The sequence below is a fragment of the Harpia harpyja genome, chromosome 6, assembly GCF_026419915.1.
Source record: "Harpia harpyja isolate bHarHar1 chromosome 6, bHarHar1 primary haplotype, whole genome shotgun sequence".
NCBI classification, from domain to species: Eukaryota; Metazoa; Chordata; class Aves; order Accipitriformes; family Accipitridae; genus Harpia; species Harpia harpyja.
This window is the reverse complement of record NC_068945.1, coordinates 15,120,033-15,139,201: the sequence shown is the minus strand read 5'-3', so window position 1 is coordinate 15,139,201 and position 19,169 is coordinate 15,120,033. Positions and strand designations below refer to the sequence as shown.

The 19,169-nt window shown below is 43.9% G+C and overlaps 2 protein-coding genes across 19 annotated transcripts in view; one reads left to right on the top strand and one right to left on the bottom strand.

Moving 5' to 3' along the window:
* CALD1 (caldesmon 1) overlaps positions 1–2,382 on the top strand; it is a 198,254-nt gene extending 195,872 nt beyond the window's left edge. For 12 of the 14 annotated variants that reach the window (XM_052789228.1, XM_052789223.1, XM_052789229.1 and 9 more), the window contains one exon: positions 708–2,382. In XM_052789228.1, coding sequence (XP_052645188.1) covers positions 708–739 — 32 coding nt within the window. In that variant the 3' untranslated portion in view covers positions 740–2,382. The remainder of the gene's footprint in view (positions 1–707) is intronic. The other 2 variants (XM_052789231.1, XM_052789235.1) reach the window with 1 other exon arrangement.
* A 1,608-nt stretch (positions 2,383–3,990) lies between these two features.
* Positions 3,991–13,811, bottom strand: LOC128142787 (aldo-keto reductase family 1 member B1-like). 5 transcript variants are annotated; one of them, XM_052789237.1, is made up of 10 exons: positions 13,645–13,811; positions 12,694–12,861; positions 10,943–11,059; positions 10,149–10,226; positions 9,150–9,272; positions 7,285–7,391; positions 7,002–7,083; positions 5,831–5,914; positions 4,839–4,921; positions 3,991–4,502 (listed from the first exon to the last, which is right to left on the bottom strand). In XM_052789237.1, exons 1-10 carry the CDS (start codon positions 13,711–13,713, stop codon positions 4,460–4,462), a joined length of 954 nt encoding a protein of 317 aa, XP_052645197.1. In that variant the 5' UTR covers positions 13,714–13,811; the 3' UTR covers positions 3,991–4,459. The 5 variants fall into 5 exon arrangements, with proteins under 5 accessions (XP_052645197.1, XP_052645201.1, XP_052645198.1 ...); XM_052789241.1 differs by lacking the exon at positions 5,831–5,914; XM_052789238.1 differs by lacking the exons at positions 3,991–4,502; positions 13,645–13,811 and adding an exon at positions 12,977–13,297 and having other exon boundaries at positions 4,514–4,921.
* Positions 13,812–19,169: the final 5,358 nt, after the last annotated feature.

Sequence of the window (19,169 nt, the reverse complement as noted above, 5' to 3'; positions counted from 1 at the left end):
ACTTTTGCTTTTCTACACATTAATATGTGCATACATTTTCCTTCACATTCGTATGTGAAGCCAGAGGAATGGGATGCCTGTAAACCGTTCTTATCAGTTTAGAGTCATGCAAAATGGAATTGTCTTCCTCCTGTTCTCCTTTTTTAAACCGAGCTGTTAGGACAGGGGTTTTCAGACTCGCCTAGCGTTGGCACAGCTCTGCTCCCTTGGAAGGTGTTAGCAGTCGCGCGTCATCGCCCACAGGAGCAGACCCCGCTGAGTGGTTCGCACGCCGCCAAGCCTCTCCTCTAAGGCTGAGTGGGATGAGGGCTTCAGCAGAGGGGTTGCAGGAGGAGGCTGTCAGGAGCCACCTTTCAGTCTTGCTCTGGACTTGGAGTGCAGGCACCAAGCACTGCAGCAGAGCCTGCCTCAGCATGGCAGCCACCCACGCGTGGCTGGGGAGAGTGATGGGTGCAGCACCCCCAGCATTTCTGGGTGGGAAGCTCCTGAGCTGTCCCTGAGCTCCTTCCCGGGGCTGTCAGGGGCAAGAGAGGTGACATCCTGCTTGTCCTCTTAGAGATCACCTCTGAGCAATCCCAGTACACAAGCACAGCAGCATACAGCTTGTGTCCTGCCTTCTTACGGGCTGTGTGTTTAGAGCCATGTGTTCTCTATTTAGAGACACATTTGGGTTATTTCAAGCCATCTTTAATCTTTCTCTTTCTCAGCAGGTTTGAGACAATTTGAGAAAGAACCGTAGAAGGCCACTAAAGACGCTGGACCAATCGGGGGAAAACAAAAAAAAGGAAAAAGTGCTAAATTGTTCTTTTTATATTTATGTTTATTTACCAAAATGTCTTTTTGCATTATCCCAGTTAAAACCATGTATATTAGCACTGTATTTAATAATCAGTCTAGACATTCATCATAATAGTACTGCCTTTGCACAAGAGCCTTTATTCCTAAAGAAACCCATGCTGTGAAATATATAGACTCTTCTACTGATAGTCATAACTAACTATGTATCTGAACAGTGATTTCAACTGGCATAAGAGGTCAACCCAAAATGCATGTAAAGTGAAGTTGCTTAAGAAAGGTGTGCAGTAAACCTATAAAAACAGTGGTTACTTTTGTAATACAGAAGTCTTTCTTTCTGCACTTTAGACTAAGGCATGGAAGAAATATCTTTAGTTGACAATGTAATATTTTCTGTAAGTTGCCCATGTCATGAGAAATACTGCATCAATAACGTGTTTTAATTTTTTTGTTTTATACTTTTTTTAAGTATCAATTTTTCCATTCTAGTTTAAGTTAATACCTGAATTCGGATGATTATGTTAGCTGACAGCGGTACTGATATTTCTTTTTGTTGTTAGTGACTAGTTAATTGAATGCAATTTAGAATATATACACACATAGCTTTACAAAGTTTAGCCTAAAGGCACTACTAATGGTAGAATGCTTTAATACGTGCTAGAGTATTATATTTAGTAATAAACATACATAACTAGCCAATATCACAGCTTAAAAAAATAAAGACAAAATCACACACTTTTCTATAGTAAGATTTCATAAATGCCACTAGAGGTATGGTGAGATAAGTATTAAAAAATTTTAAATGTCAGTTGCCCAGTAATGGGTAATTAAAAAGAAAGTATAGTTTTTAAAAGAGGAAAAGGTAAGGGTATAGAGGGTCAAAAATAGGTCACTTGTATAAAACATTGTAGTTTAATTTATATAAAACTACCATAATTAAAAAGAAAAAAACCTAAACACAGTTGGAGCTTGTTTCAAATGACTGTACACTAAATCTTGCCATCCATCAGTGCCGTACACTAAGTCCACCTCAAATGAAGTAAACCTCTATCTTTATAGTGCTTCTTTTTAACTCTCTCTCCCGAGTATCTTATTTACAGATGTTTTCATTTGTATATAGTAAACACATGGCTATAAGACGTCAGCTTGGTTTGAATTTACATGCCATACAGTTTAGCATTTACATCCTACAGCGTATGGGTGGCATAAACTGAGCAACTAAAGTAGCCCCTGAGCATGTTGTTAACAGCTTTGGTGTGCATCGGAACTACCACAATCTCCCTTTTCACCACTTCCATCTCTTACAGCATCTGACTTCTTCCTAAAGAAGAATAATGCTATATATCAACCTAAAGATGAGCTCCCTTGCTTGGCTGAAACATCTTGTTTACATACAGAGATGCACATAGTTATCTGTAGGGGGTGAAATTGTGCCTGACATTGTCTGTGAGTTGTCATGTTTTTTGTTGGGGGGTTTGTAAACACTCCTCTGAGTCTTTCAAATACATCCCATAGCTGCAATAAAAATGATTTGTTCAAACAATGTATTCTGAAACTGCATCCACAATAAATGGAATATTTCCGTGAGCAGCCCCCTGTTTGTTAATGAGTAGGAATGAGCCGGTTGTTGTAACTGGGATAGGAATCGTGCTACGGCCGCGTAAGATAAAGTATCGTTGCGAAGAAGCTCGAAGGATGTCTCTCCTGATGTACTATCCTACAGTAAACAGCCAAGTCATAAAATAAGCAGCTTTAACCTACATATTCCTAAGGGGGCAAGGGGGAAATCTTAATTGTCATGCCTGTCAGTACAAGATGGGAGCTGTGCATCATCCAGAAGTCAGCGTGCTCATGAAAATAGGTTCTGACCTAGCGGTACAGCCGTCTGGTCCCCTGCTTTGAAAAATGTTTTCTGTGTGAGAGCCGTTGTGCTGCTTCTGTCTGCCTCGGTGGGATGTGCTTCCAGGCGTGGATGATCACAGGGACCGAGCCTGGGGAGCTGCTGACTCTCCTGTCGCCCTCCTGTCTCCTTCATTTTTGCTCTAATGGTCTAACCAGGTCATGGTCATCGGAAAGAGGCCCCCCAGGCTGCTGCCAGCTCCACGGGAAGCACAGGGAAGGCTGCAGCAAGCACAACTTTCTGAACTACCGGAGAAGAAATAGTCAGATGCTGCCTAATTTAACCTGAGAAGAGCTTGTATGCTTGAAAGCGTGCCTGTTCTCCTGCCTCGCATTGACTGACTGCGTTGCTACATTTCTCTGCAAGCTTTGCTGAAGTGACGCTTTTCCTTGTTGATGTAGATAAGTTTCTTTTGCTCCTGGTTATTGCCTTTTCTGAGAGCGTGGAAGCCTGCTGGGCATGATCAGTTTTACTTTTAGGGAAATACTGTAAAGTGGTGCCGTTATGGTTTGTTCCCACCAGCTGGCACCACCTCCTGGCAGAATTGCCAAAGACAAATGCTCGTGGCTGACTTGGCAGTGCTGCAAGTTTTTTTGGTGTTTCAATACCGTTAGGAGGTGATGACTTTTCAGACAATACCAAATTGTCACCTTAGTTTCTGGTCATGCTTTCCTGCAGCTCACTCGGCATCCTAGCCAGACTTTCTCTTGTCAGTGTGCAGAATGCCACAAAAGAGCCTTTTTGAAGCCTGCCTTTGCTTTGGCCTAGCGTTATCAACCTGAAAGTACTTTAAAGCAATTGTGTGTCTACCTCAGGGTTTGCTTTTGTGTTTTTAAAAGTTTTTCTATGTTTTCCTTAGATAAAGCTAACCCTTGTCTGGATAAATTGTTCTGAATGCTGCCAGCAGAGTTGCAAAAATATGATTTTGTGTTTGAGACTTCCAGAACAAGTCAGTCTGATTTTGGAGGTAGCCCTTATGTTGGGCTGGGTCAATTTTAACATGTGTTATCACTGCATATGATGCTATCTTCAACTTCTCACCGCTAATCACACAAGAGTTTAATTTCTGAGTGTTCAGAGGGAGGGCTATGTGAGGTAATAAGCACAACTTTGTTCTTTAGGTTCTAGCTAGAGCACGATCCTGTTTGATGCATAAGCCACGAAGTACTCTCTATGTATTGTCCTTGTACAGGAATTATAGCAGCTCATTTCTATCTCTATCAAAACTTAAACAGACTTCAGGTATGCTTTTATAACTAAATGTATGAAACAATTTAAGCACTACACTGATTAAGTTTTGTTGTTATTCAAACTTTATTAATATAAAATTTTAAAGCATTAGAAATTCACAGTATAAAAAATCACAACTATGTAAAAAGCAAAGTAATTAAGGACAGCATTCCTTGACAGCAACTCATGAGCCAGTATGACTGACTGCACTGGAAATAACATATAAAAAAAATCATGTGAGTAACCAGAGTTTTTTGTTAAACATGTCTTTAATTAAGGAAAACAAGGGAAAAAGGAAATGAAGAGACATTGTCTTTTTACTATTAATCAAAATCAGATTTCTGCTAACCATCTTTACAAAAGACCCATCCCTATTGATGCATTCTTATACCAGCTAGTGGTCTCCTAAAAAAGGAGGACAAGTAAGTGCTTGTAATGATTGTCAAGTACAGAAGAAGAAATCAAGACCATGCTGCAGAAGACATCTTCTAATCTGGAAGGAGTTACACAGAGGTCTCGCTGAAACCACTGGTATTAATATTCTGCTTTGAATGGGTAGTCCTTGTGATTGACAGCTCTGAGAAGAGAAAGAACTGGTTATTTAAGTATTGTAGAAAGTATCTTCAGCAGCATTTCCCTACTGCAGTGTCCCCTGCCACTGCCGATGCACTCAAGTTTTGCTACTGTCATTAAGTTGAACACAGGCTTGTGAGAAAGCACATGCAACACCAAGGTGCTGAAGGGAATGCCCTGAATGAATCTCCCTCCTGCTGTCAGTTCCAGGATATGTCTCATTACCTAGGGTCCAGGGCTTAAGATACGAGCTCTCTCTGGTTTTGGTCATGTGTGTTTTCAAGATATGGGGGATGAAAATACAGATAGAGATAGGCCTAGTGGATAGTAAGGAACATACTTGAGCACTGGAACTGCCCTCCAGTTTCTGTTAAAGCTGAGGATGACATCCATCTCCTTTTTAGACAGTTCAAAGTCAAACACCTAGCAGGGGAAAAAAAAAAAAAAAAGCAAGCCCTTTTTACTTAGGTTCATAAATAGTTAGCTACAAAGTGTACTTCATGCATTTATGACTTGAGGTAGGAACATACTGCATCCACACTAAGCATACTTAAGAAATCCTCTTATTTCTCAGCCAAATACCGATTTACCCTTGAAGTTATCAAGACAGTCCTTTTCTCTCTGAGGTGCTGTTCATAGCAATGTCTTACAGTTCTGGGTGGTTGACTGCAAACACCACTGCAGTTTGTGTTGTAATGCACAGACAGAAAACTTAAGGTGCTAAGGATGGATTACTTGATTTGTCACAAACACTGGAACTAGCCGTAAATATTTCTGGTACGACAGAGGACTACTGGGTACCAACTGCAAATAGTTTTCTCACAGTTAATCAATCATATAAGAATTCTTGCTGGTGGTTCATAGGAGAAATAAGTCCAAAATGTAGCAGCATGAATTGAAAGTAACACCAAGATATCATCTAAGATGCTAGGCCTTATCAGCAAGCATCCAGCTGAATCTCCCTGGCAAGGGGAACCACAGCCTCCAAGTGAGACATGAACCCTAACAGGCCTGGTGTTTACAATTTGTTCTTTTACACCCTAAAGAGGAGCTCACTAAGCATTTCCCAGAGGGTAAGTCCAAAACTGGGATTCCCTTTCCAGGGAAGCAGAGCTCAGACCACCCTGGTGTAACCTATTTCTCTCCTGGCCGGAACAAAACGCTTTTCCCCAGAGAACAAGTGTGGATGATTAGGTAGTGCTGAGCCCCAATTTTCCATCTCTGTGCTCCCCTTCCAATGCCTCTTAGGTGCTGCTTGAAACAGGGAGGAGATATGGGTGTGGGTGCCTATCCTGTGTAAAAAGGTGGCAGCAGTCCCGATGGAAACTTCACCTTGATGTTTTCCTCAACACGCTGTGGTTTTTCAGACTTGGGAATGACAATCACGTCTCTTTGGATAAGAAACCGGATCAGAATCTAGGAAAGGGCAAGGAGGAGCATGAACACAGGGGTACCAAGAAATCTGTTCAAATGCATTTCGTGTTCTCTTACCTTTTTTTTTTTTCATGCACAAACCAATTTCTTTTTCTACAACCATGTTCACTCTTTGGAAGACTCTACCAGTTCGCACGCAGGAGTTTGATGTGCCAGCATTTGCTTGCAGTCTACTGACAAACTATAATTGTTTCTGGCCTATGTTGTTTCTACATCCTTGCTTCTCCTGGATTTGTTTTGTTTTCCTTTATGGTAGGAGGGGAGGAGAGAGATGATGATGCTTCTGGCTTGCATTATATAGGTGCTCAGACCAAATGAGCATAAAGATACTGCAGATTATTTTGGGCTTACTGGTAAGTACCTCACCTAGGCTAAGTTTTGTGAAGTCCTTAAAAGGAAAAACATATTTATAGATTTTAAAAGTTTCTCTCCCTCAAAAGAGGACTGTTGCATACAATTTTTGGTCCTGCTCTGCCCGTCTTAAAATATACTGTGGGTGATTGCTTGTGAAGGTATGGGTTTGAAGTGCAGTTTCTGCACACCCTGGGCAAGAACTCATTTGTGTGACTAGCAACTAACAGAGAAAAAAAATTCATCTTGAATAATCAAGCAACTTTCAATGATTCTTTATGAACATCAACAAACAGGGAGCAATCAAGTAAGTCAGCAAATTACAGGGCTTCTCTGAAGAATAACTTAGCTAACTTAGCTGGAGAAAGGAATAACAAGTTGGCTTGATGATTTGTAAGTAAACCTCAGAGGAAAGGGTTTCTCCAGGAGCAAGCGCTTCTCTCTGGGAGCAGAGGAAATTGCCCTAGGAAGGGGAACACTTCAGGTAAGCACATACCACTGCTGATCAGCCCCCCTAAAACTCAGCACTTGAGACCTCTTAGAAAACACCTGATAACTTGTATGAATGCTGGTAAGAACTGGGGCAGTATGAAGAGTCAAGCGCAGCGCAGCCCCATTATACTGTATCTCTAGAGAGGGCAGCATCTGCTCAGACTGGCCATCAGCCTGTAAAAATGTCTGAGGAGGGGGAATAGTGTGCCCTGACAACCCCACTCACCTGGGCAGGGGTTTTATCATGTCTAACTGCAATCTCTTTAATCCTGGGATCATCCAGCAGCACGGGTTCCCCTGGCTTGGCCCTATTAAAAACAAAAGCTAGGATATTGATGGCAGAAAGATATTAGTTTCCCTGCAGGAAGCCTGACATTTTGTGTGAAATAATCTGCAACAAGGCAACAGCACTTTTCTCATTATACCTGCATTATTTGCATCATTTGCCTCAAAGATTCAAGTTGCAAATGCATTGTTTTCTGTGCAGAAAGGCTGCAATGCTTTCTTACCACGGGCGGTTAGGAGAGCCAAGGGGGCTGTACGCAGTCACAGCAATCCCTTTGGATTTACAGTACTCGATCAACTTTTCCTGGGTTAGGTATGGATGACATTCGATCTGCAAGCACAGAAACATGAAGGCTGATACAGAGGCAGACTGTACTGGGCTCCAGAGCATAACATTTTAATTCCTCTTGGGTCACAGAAAACGTGAAGAAAAGACTCCCAATACCATGACTAAAATCTATCTTATAAAAGTTATTCACATCACAGCAATATCTAGAAGCCTAGCACAGAGAATAGGGCTTCCTCATACTACATATTACACAAAGATAGTGAGAAACAGATGAGAAGAGTGGAAGGGCTATCTGTGTCAGGAATTGGGGAAATCAGTCTTCCTGGACTACTGCAGAGCAGGACTGCATCTTCAGAGGGGCAGCTCAGAATACCTGATGCTTAGTTTCTGCTCTGAGTCACCTGACCTCTCCTCTCCTCAAGGAGTCTCCCTGATTACTGAAGAAGCCTGGGGAGATAAGCTTCCCTAGGTCAGCTCAGATCATGTTGTGACCAGCCATTCGGGCAAGACATCCTTTAACTGGAAGCAACAGGAGCCTATATGGGGATGCTGCTCAACTTGTCACAAGCCATAGGATGACCACAGGGCTATGTCTACACTGCATAATGTGGCATCATGCACATATCCAACCGTTTCTAAATGCTATAGCTTTGCTACCAGGCATGGTGATATGAAATCCACGTACAGTAGTTTATTTAGACCCGAGCTAGATTAGGCAACTACTGTAACAACGGCATGTGGCACTGGCACACCCATGGAGAAGCAAACTGGAGTCAAAGCCTGAAGTTCTTCAACCTGTTGAAGTTGGTGCAGCTTTTAATGTGGGGTTAGTTGGGTCCGTCCCCACCAGAATTTTATAACCCTCAGTAAAATCTTTCCAAGTTCTATGTCCCCCTTGTGCTAAGTCTGGCTGGCATACACACTAGCCCCAAGCCTGGCACCGCAGTACAGGCAGCTCTGTGCCTGCACAGGACCCAGTGTAGAGATTTCCCTGGATATTCCCAAGCTGGCAGAGATGTACATTCAGCACCCAAGTGCAAAGAAGTCACGTATGGAAGAAAGTCAGAAGATCCGGATGCCCCTGCTGTCCTGTGATTTCATTCATGAGGTATGTGGCGAGAATTTGTTAAGTAATTGTATACTTCAACCCTCCTTTCTAAAATGAGGTTCAGTGAAGTGGTTTATTTTATGTTGAAAAATAAGAAAGTCCAGCGAATGAGTTGGAGCATTCTTGTACATTCTTATGCTGTGCAGTAGCTTGCAGTGGGGATTTTGCTGGTTATCCCAAGGCTGGAAGAAACGGGCCTGTGGCAACTTGGGATGTGACATCCAAGTCGAAGTAGTACTTAGGAGTGTGAAAGAAGATGCGTAGCAGAAAGTCACAAGGTCCTATACAAGTTAATGGATACTTTCGCTGTTTTCCAATGTCTAAAAATGAAATATTCTCATCTGTTTCATATTACTGTGATATGCATAATCCATGCTGTTTTGTATGATAATGCTCTCAAATCTCCACTGCATTATATACACACAAGTCTACAAAAAATGTTTCTGTTGAGATCCCTGTCAGATAAAAACCAACAAGACTGACACTGTACCAAAGCCTTGCATATCACAGGCAGCACTGGCATGAAGGGTCTTCCAGTCAACCAGAGATACCTAGCACTTTGTGAGATCTTTCCATGGCACCAGAACTATTTAAAGGTCATGGCAGAAGTCAGTTTTAGAGCTGAAGTGTAGCATGAATATATTTGGGAATATTCCAAGGTTAGTTGACACCAATGGAAACAAAAATCTTACCTGGTTATTTACTGGCTTGTATTTCAGTCCCGGCTTGTTCAAGATTCTTTCAATCTGCTCATGGTTAAAGTTGGAGATACCAATGGCTTTTACCAGACCAGCATCCACCAGCTCTTCCATGGCCTAATGAGTAAGGACAACCAATGTATGTTTATGAGGTGGTATTACTACGAACTATACTATTTTATTTCCCTAAAGCTAGTGGTAAACCAACAGACAACTCACACTAGATTAAATAACCGTATCTCAAATAATAAAAAAAAATAGTCTTTGCAACTTGTGTAATCTGTATGCTTTATGTCCTACTGCAGATGCGAAAGTAATATAAGAAGAATGGCTTAGCCAACCATTTTGTAGTGGGAAGTGAAGTTCTTTTGCTTTGGCTTCTTTGGGGATCATTCTACCAGAGCTAAAAAAGCAAGGGAGACCCCTCCAACTCCTCCCCTACCTTCACACTACCTCTGAGTTGGCAGAACGCAGCAGGAAGGATGGTAGCTTAAACTCAATTACCTCAAAATACTTTCTTGCAACTGTAATCTGCTATTGTAGACAAAACTATTAATTTCTAGAGCTGCAGCATCACAGAGGTAGAGGTAGCAGGAGCAGTCCCTGAATCCTCCCAGTCCACGAGGAAAGGAGGATTGAAAGACAGCCTGAGATGCTGATGCCCAACGCTGAAAAGTGTGAGAATTCCCTATCTGTATGAAATACTCAGTAAATTAACAGCCACACCTGGATTAATCCATGCTTCGGTTCTACCATTGTGTGTATTCATATATTATTTTAGTGACAGCACCTCCTCTGTAGTCTTAGTAAAGACATCCCCCTCTTTCTCCCCCAGACAAAAGGTAGCAGCAGCTCTGCTCATTCTGGTCATGAAATACCATTTTATGTGACTATCCTCTGTACCCAAACCTATCCCTTAATTTCATTGTGCACACAGATCTCTGCTCCATCTTTAGTGCTGACACCTGCTCTGAAGAGCAAACATTAACTTACCTCCCATGTGTCCAGGAAATCTGTATCACTGGGGACACTCATACCCTTGTCATCCACAGGATGCAGTTCTTCACCAGCCTGTTATTTCAAGGCAGATAATACACAGACCTTCTTTAAGAGTTGAATTTCCTACTGTTTACTAGCCCTTCTGGCTGGATTTATAGGCAGCAAGTTGGCAGATTATTTAAATACCTCGCGTAACTAAAAATTATGCATGTTCATCCATATTCTCTTTTGGATGAGGGCCATATTTCTACAAATCAATCCCTGCAAACGAAGAGCGGGGATTAGTAGTAATTATGTAACTTAGGCAGATCTAGAGAGGAGGGAACAGACACCCCCCTACCTTTATTCTACAGTTTTTATTTATTTTATACAGGTGTAGATTGGGGTAAAAAGAAGCATGTTCTTTCTGCACTGTGCTTCATTTTTCACTGTTGGTTACTCTAGATCAAGCCAGCATCTCCAAAACCTGGGATGTTCATGTTCTGGCCCAGCAGAAGGCCACGATCCCAAACTGTGTTGATTACAGTCTCCCTGAACACCCAGCCGGCTCCTTAGCAGTGCTCATACCTACAACTATCTCACTCCCGCAGGCATGGAAAGCCAGACCCACATGCTGAAACATACCACTACCTAGTTAATGCCTGAATGCTTGCTACCACCAGGTTCAGGGATGAGCCAAATGAACCATAGCATATCCCTGTGCATAATGCAGATGCTCACAGCATAGATGAGCGAATGCACCATGTTTCTAGCCAGGTAAGGAGAAGAGGGATGTAGAGCAGGACTACCTTGAATCCCATAGGGAAGTGTATCAGGTAGAGGTCGAGGTAGTCCAGTTGCAGTGCAGCGAGGCTCTTCTTGCATGCTACCTTAACCAAGGACCTCTCGTGAAACGTGTTCCACAGCTGTGGGAAGAAACCAAGCCCGACTGTGACTCTACAGCTTCCACAGGCCAGAAGCTTCTCCCTCAGTGGTCTAGGAGGACAACTCCCTCCCCACCTACTCAGTGCATGCTGAAGACAAGGGTGCCAATATTCTAATGATAAGGTAGGACAACCATACCACAAATAAGGGAGTCAGTCATGAAGGTGGACAGTCAGTATTCCTAGTTATGAAAAGAGATTCTCAGAAATAAATGTAACACTATGCCAGCTGTATCTGGCTGTCCTGGTTTCAGTTAACTGTCTTCCTAGTAGCTGGTACAGTGCTATGTTTTGAGTTCAGTATGCGAAGAATGTTGATAACACTGATGTTTTCAGTTGTTGCTCAGTAGTGTTTAGACTAAAGTCAAGGATTTTTCAGCTTCTCATGCCCAGCCAGCGAGAAAGTGGGAGGGGCACAAGAAGTTGGCACAGGACACAGCCAGGGCACCTGACCCAAACTGGCCAACAGTGTATTCCATACCATGTGATGTCCCATCCAGTATAGGAATGGGGAAGTGGGGGCAGGGAATCACTGCTCGGGGACTGGCTGGGTGTCGGTCGGCGGGTGGTGAGCAATTGCACTGCGCATCATTTGTACATTCCAATCCTTTCATTATTACTGTTGTCATTTTATTAGTGTTATCATTATCATTATTAGTTTCTTCTTTTCTGTCCTATTAAACCGTTCTTATCTCAACCCATGGGTTTTGCTTCTTTTCCCGATTTTCTCCCCCATCCCACTGGGTGGGGGCGAGTGAGTGAGCGGCTGCGTGGTGTTTAGTTGCTGGCTGGGGTTAAACCACGACACTGGCACAGCAAAGCTGTTAGTGTTAGAATTTAATTTTTTTTTTTCAGCCTAAATTTTGAGTATCAAGCAACTCATAGCTACCCTCCTTCTGTCCCTTTTAACTGGCCACGGAGAGAACTGTTGTCAATTTTACTTCACTTTTGAAATGAAAATTCAAGTAATTTAAACAGAACTTGCAAGTATTATTCAAATTAAAACCCATTCTTTAACAAAAACGAAGAGTATGTGGAAAAGCTTAGTTATACTCAATGTTTTCTGGTTTTGCTAGTGAAACCCCCAAGTCATAAGTTTTCTAGTTGAAGTGTTCTTACTTTTTGGTAAAGAGCATTGCTGAGACAAGTGGGTGAGATAAAGGAATGGAGTAAATACATGTAAAATACTTCAGACTGAAGTCCCATGCTTTAATTTCCATTCCTTTTCAGGCTTACATTTTGTACATTACACCATTTTCAAATGTCTTACACACCAGTAAGTAGTACAGCACCTCTGAGTTCAGACATCTGTCTTGTCTTTTTTTTCTGATCTTTCTAGGGTGTGTGCAAATGAACCTTCAGTATAATTAAGTGACTTAATAGATGCAAGGAAATTATTAGATCAGCAACAGCCACACTATCTGTCCTAAGTTGTCAATGTTTCCTGACAAAGCTCAGTCCAAATTGCAAATAAAGGATGGAATTTATAGCACACAACAAGACAGCCACGAAGTGAACGTCAGAGAAGGGAATAGGTCCTTGACTTACTTTACAGATGGGACAAAGGTTTCTCTTCAAGAAAAGCTAAATGCCCTAATAATCCTGCAGCCTTGTACCTTAGTGACAATGAAGAGGTCTTCCCGTTTCACAGCCCCTTCCTTGATCTTCTGCTGGATTGCATTCCCTATTTCATTTTCATTCTGGTAGAAATAGGCACAGTCAAAGAGGCGGTAGCCTGCATCAATAGCAAACTTCACCACCTCTTCCACCTTTCCCGGAGGAGCCTGAAAGCAAACACAATTAAACCATGAGCTCTTCCATGGCCTTCTGCCAGCACTCGCTGCTGCGATAGCTCCACAAAGTCCCTGTTTCCAGCTGCTGCTGCAGTTTCCCTGTCACCTGCATTTAAAGAGAGCTTCAGCTTTCCAGGCAAACAGCATTTTTGTAGGGAAAGGGAGCAGAGCAGAAAGGACTTAGTTCCTGCGAGACGCTTTGACCCTGCCATTTCCAGCAGCGCCACGCCCACTATCATTTCCCCTTATTTGCTCTCAGTGTTGCCCAACCAGTTTTGCCAGTTTACCTTCCCCAAACCCTTCCCCAGGAAGGCAGTTCCGTGGCACAAGGTTCCCATCAGCCAGTGACCCCATCCATCCCAGGGCTGCGAGCTGCAAGCGCCGAGCCAGGCAGCCTTTCGCAATCTACTTTTGGTCCTTTTGTTGTTGTTGTTTCTTCTTTTGCATCCCTTTCTCTTTTTTTTTTTTTCTCCCTCTCTCCACCTTCTTCAACCCCTGTTCTATTTTTTTGCCTTTTTTTCTCTCTGCTTTTTGCTCCCCGAGCCCTCTTCTCCCGCCGCCGCCGCTTGGCCGCCTGCCCGGTTACACAAGCGGCCGCCATCGCGGGGCTGCGAGACCGACCTCCCCCGGGGCCCCCACGCAGGGCCGTGGCTTGCGCGGCAGCCCCGGTTTGGGTGGCGGTTCTTCTTTTTTTTTTTTTTTTTCTTTTTTTCTTTTCCCCTTCTCATCTCCGCACCGTCCGCCGGCCCCGCGTCCTCCGGCCCGCCCCGGTACCTGCCACGTGCCCAGCCCCAGGGTGGGCATCTTCATCTTGTTGCTCAGCTCCACGCAGGGGCTCGCCATGGTGTCTGCGGGTGTCTGTCCGTCCGTCTGTCTTTCCGTGCGTGCGTGCCTGCCGCCGCCCGAAGGCGCTTTAAGAGGCGGGGCCGCCCCCCGCCCCCCCGCCTCCGCCGGGGTTCCGTTAGATGCGAGACCCAAGGTGCTCGTGATTTTGGGGTTTTGGTTGGCCACAGAAGCCTGATGGCGGGAGGATGGTTGGTTGGTTGGTTGGGTTTGCACCGAACAAGCTAAAAGCGAATGCCTCAGTGAGGAACTTGGCACTTTGCCTGTGTTCTTCTGCCCTGGAGAGAGCCTGATGGGTGAATTGCTGCGTGAGGCAATGGGTGTCCAGGCCGGTGAAGGATTTTCTCAGTTACTCTCAAGTAGTGACAAATGGACTGAAATTTCCGTCTTTTATCCTAGAAAATATTAGGCTCACCCGCTGTTTGCAGAGGAATTCATTAAAAGGGAACGTGGTCTTACCTTCACATAGATTCTGCGTTCCCTGTCTTTGCAGAGGGGTGGGCTGCCGTGCTGCTCCCCGCCTGCGTCAGTCCGTGTGAAGGCATCGGTTCCCTGTGCTCAATTAAAATATCAGCCAGCATCAGTAGGATGTCGGAGGCTGCAGAAGGGATTTGTGACCACAGCTTGTCTGCAGCTAGTGCTTTAGTCCAAATAACCCCCCTGCTTGTTATTTTTAGGGTCAAAATGCATTCAGAGGGCTGACTTTTAAAGGCTGCAGGAAGCTATACAGAGTGCCTCAGAAATCAAGAGCCAGGGGCCTGGAAGGGCCAGGCTACTTAGCTCTCAGCTGTCTCAAGGAAAAGGTGCTTCATGTTAGAAAGCTAATTTAATTTCAACACCCTACCTTAGGCATCTCACAGGTCACAGAGCCTACGCTTTGTGTCTATCAGAGTAGGGATTCTCTGCTTCTTGAGTCTTCTTTTTTCTTTTGCTTATATTGCTATAAACTCCTTCTTGCTCATTGTTGACCCCTGACTACCAGTTTCCATGTTGTGCAAGTTCCACTGGTGTCTTCTTGTGAGTTGTACAGTGTGAGTGAGGGAGAATCAAATATTTTATGCTTGGACTGATAATGTTTGCCTATCAAAATATACAGGCAACTGTGAATTATTGTGCCACTAGTGCATTCTAACCACAATGTTTGATGTGATTTGTTAAAATTTTTGTTTGTGCACTTGCATTATTTAAGCTGCTTTTACAGGACAGTATTTTCAGTTGATTGGCAGATTCACATTCTAGGTTTATATTTGAACAGATCTCTTCTTGCTCTCCTTGGCCTGGTTTCTAAACCATTGGTTTAACCAAGCTTTACTGTCAACTTCCAGCTGCCTTGGATGTCATCACACTTTGCAGAATGAAAAGGATACCAAATTGATATGAAGCAGAGAGAGAGAAGCAAAATGTAGGCAGGGAAACAAAATTTTCAAACTGACATGACAACTCCTGTATGCTCAAGCTAGAGCAGTGCGAGGAGGTCTCTTCTATTGAAAACACATATGAAAAAAACACCAAAGCAACCCCCCAAAAAACAAAAAAACAAAGCTACTGCAAGAGATTGGAGGGATTTGACAGAAAAGAGAGAGCAAGATCTACAGAAAAAAGACAGAAACAAATCTGTATGGATTTTATAAAATCGATAATGGTACATTGATTTTAAGGCCAGAAATGACCACACTACTCTTCTGTGCTGACCTCTGATTACATTGATAAACTTTTACAGCAAACCTATGACATATACCTATTGCTTAATTTATTAGTAAAGACGCTTGAGTGCTACAGCAATACAGGCTGACTAAAATCACATAACAGACTAGAACAGACTAGAAAATGTTGAGATTGAGCTATAACTTACCTTTAATTACATCAAATCTTGGTCTGAAAGGTATAAAAACCGACCATAATTGGCCTTTTCTTTTTTTTTTTTTTTTAACCAGGTGCCTAGACAGAGTCTTCAGCACTTTTCCTTCCTCTAAAACTTTCTTCTAAGACCTTAACAATTTTGGAGTGAACTTCCTGGGGGCCAAGGAGGAGCAGGGAGTGATTTTGGCAATTCAGCCACAGCATGGGCTGTCAGGGCGGATCTGCCGGAGGGACACAGTTATGTGTACAGGCTTTTTGTTTAGGCATTTCTGTTCTGTTTTACCAGATTGCTTTATGTGCATGCAGAAAGATAACTATCATAATTTATAGCCATATAAAACCTGACTTTATGGGAGTTGAAAAGCTTTTTTTTTTTTTTGGATGCAGTGTGGGTCATGACTGAGGGCCATGCACCTCAATGTTTTAGCTGAGTCATGGTGGTTTTACTCCCTGGCAGCTCCCTGGAGCACCCTGCCATGCTGTTGCATGAATCAGGGTGTGCAGATGCAGGATGTGACTTGTCTGTAACCTTGTTAAACGTGGCCGTGGTTTTCAAGCCATTGCTATCACCTCACTGGATGTTTACCAGTGTCTGATTTTGAGTTGTCCTTCCTTGAGAGTGACTCTTCCAGAGAGTAATGGTGCTCCTTCATGGTCAGCCTTTGCTAAAATACTGAAATGCAAAAAACAAATCTCTTCTGTGGCTAGTCCAATGTTATTGGGAATGGTTTTGTTCAGATGAAAGTACTTAGAAAGCCCCAACAGGAGGCAGCCTTCCTGTTAGTGTTCCTTGGGGAAGCAATGTACATTATTTTCTTGAACTAACACTAAGGAGCCTGTCACAAATGTCTTCTCCTGCAGAGCTGACAAGCAAGTAGCCACATGCAATAAGGGAAGGGGATAGGAAATGTGTTCAGGATGTGGATTTGGGGGTTATCTTTGAAGAAAGATGTGGAGAGTCAGTTGTGTCAGAGAGAAATGTAAAAGGTGGTGCAACACTCTCCATTGCAATGTATTGATTGCAACAATAATGGAGTGACAAGTATGAAAAAATGAATAGTAAGAAGGTAAGAATTGCCATTTATATTTAATAAAACCTGTTTTTTCCTGTGAGGCTAAAAGCCTCCTGGGCATCTTTGCAGAATTCAATATGGGTGAAGATTGAGACATATCCACAGAATCACAGAAGGGTGAGGTTGGAAGGGACCTCTAGAAGTCACCTTGTCCAACTCCCCTGCTCAAGCAGGGCCAACCAGAGCAGGTTGCCCAGAACTGTGCCCAGACAGCTTTTGAGTATCTCCATTAAGGGAAACACCACAACCTCTCTGGGCAATCTGTGCCAGTGTTCAGTCGCCCTCACCGTGGAAAAATGTTTCCTAATGTTCAGAGGGACCTTCCTCTGTTTCAGTTTGTGTCCATAGCCTCTCCTCCTGTCACTGGGCACCACTGAAAAGAGCCTGGCTCTGTTCTCTTTGCACCTTCCCTTCAGGTATTTATATACATCGATAAGATTGCCCTGAACCTTCTCTTCTCCAAGCTAAAGAGCCTCAGCTCTCTCGGCCTCTCCTAATACAAGAGATGCTCAAGTCCCTAAATGCTCACCTCAGTCCAACTCTGTGCTTTAGCTGAGTGTCCTGGTTTCAGCTGGGATGGAGTTAATTTTCTTTCTAGTAGCTGGTATAGTGTTGTGTTTTGGATTTAGTATGAGAATAACATTGATAACACACTGATGTTTTTAGTTGTTGCTAAGCAGTGTTTAGACTAAGTCAAGGATTTTTCAGCTTCTCATGCCCAGCCAGCAAGAAGGCTGGAGGGGCACAAGAAGTTGGGAGGGGACACAGCCAGGACAGCTGACCCAAACTGGCCAAAGGGATATTCCATACCATGTGACGTCATGCCCAGTATATAAACTGGGGGGAGTTGGCCTGGGGGAGCGGCTCGGGAACTCACTGGGCACCGACTGGTGAGCAATTGCATTGTGCATCACTTGTTTTGTATATTCCAATCCTTTTATTATCATTGTCATTTTATTATTGTTGTTATTATCATTATTATTTTCTTCCTTTCTGTTCTACTAAAGTGTTCTTATCTCAACCCATAGGTTTTACCATTTTTTCCCTATTCTCTCCCCCATCCCACTGGGTGGGGAGTGAGTGAGTGAGCGAGCGGCTGCGTGGTGCTTAGTTGCCAGCTGGGGCTAAACCACAACACTGAGTCATGTCCCTGTCATGCCTTGGGCAGCCTGGCAGCTCTCCTGGGGCACCCGGCCCTGATCACCCACCGGCTGCAGCATGTGGATGCAAGCGGGGACCTACCCGCAGGAGCAGCAAACATGGCAGCAGTGTTCAAAGCATGGCTGTCACTTCATGGGGTGCTCACCAGCAACTGGTTTTGAGCTTGTTCTCCTGGAGAATGGCTGCCGTAGTCCCTCACGGCTGGCATTTCAGCTGTGCATTCTGCAGGTGTGCGCCTTGTGCTCATTTGGAAATGATGATTACATTTTGCTAAACTGACAAGAAGCAACCTGTTGCAAATCCCTTCTCCCGCAGTGAGCGTGGAGAGGAGCAGCCGTGGACCTTGGGAGCATGTTTCCTTCTGCTGTTCTCTGGCCGTGCTACCTGCATAGGAGCTGTAACAGTGCTGAACCCTTCCCTGTGCTTGTTGGGGGCTTCCTTTGAGCAGCTTTGTGATGCAACCTGTGAGGTGTTTTGGGGTGTCTGGAGGATATCTCCAATAAGTAGTGAGCAGTTCTTTCTATCCTCTCCCCATGTAAGATACATCCCTTTCTGGTGTGTGTTCAGAGAGACCTGGAGAAGGTCAGCCTTTGACCATGGTGGAGATGGTAATGCAGTTCTCTGTGCGGTTTAGGGTTACCTGTTGCATTGCTTTAAGAAGAGCCTGAGCTGTGTGGAGGCAGGTGGAGCTGGTCTGTCCCTGATGGAGGTTTGGTGGCTGCTCAGCTGGGGCAGGCTGAAGGGGCTGCAGGGCTGTGCTGGGCACCATTGCTGGGCATGTTGCAGCCAGACAAGGCTCTGGGGAGAAGCAGGGTCTGGCCAGCAGCTGGCCAGGCCTTGGGGAGGGTTGAAAGTGCTTCCTAGGGATGAAGGTGCAAAGTCTAACGTAACTCAGAAAGCTACTGAGCTTGCAGGGAGTGGCACAAACTCATTTATAAAGCCTTTACACTTCCGTTCTACCTAATTGCATGATCTCTATAGAAGATAAATATTGTTGTAAATACCCTAATAAAACCTGTTTTTATAGGAGTCTAAAAGACTTCTGGGCTTTTTTTCAGTGCTCAGTACAGGTGAAGAAGATCAAGCCACCTCTGGCTCTGTGCTTTAGCTGAGTCACGGTCCTGTCACGCCCTGGGCAGCCTGGCAGCCCTGTGTGGCTGCCACCTTGCTGGAGGTGACTGTTTTGCAGGTGGCCTTCCTGTAGGATGCCTGGGGTGATCAGTGAAGCCAAATTATTGCCCTTCTATGTTACACTCTGACGCTCCCAGTCTTCAGCGTGTTTTTGAATTGTGTCTTTGAATTGTGTTTTTGAATCTCAGCCTTTCTCTAAAAACAAAAGTAAGCAAACACCAATAATTTATA

Coding starts and splice junctions, on each gene's coding strand:
- LOC128142787 (XM_052789236.1), bottom strand. CDS start 13,713: ATGGCGAGCCCCTGCGTGGAGCTGAGCAACAAGATGAAGATGCCCACC. Junction 9,273..10,148: donor ATTTCCTGGACACATGGGAG/GTAAGTTAATGT, acceptor CTTACTCATTAG/GCCATGGAAGAGCTGGTGGA. Junction 5,915..7,001: donor ATGATAAAACCCCTGCCCAG/GTGAGTGGGGTT, acceptor GCCCTTTCCTAG/ATTCTGATCCGGTTTCTTAT.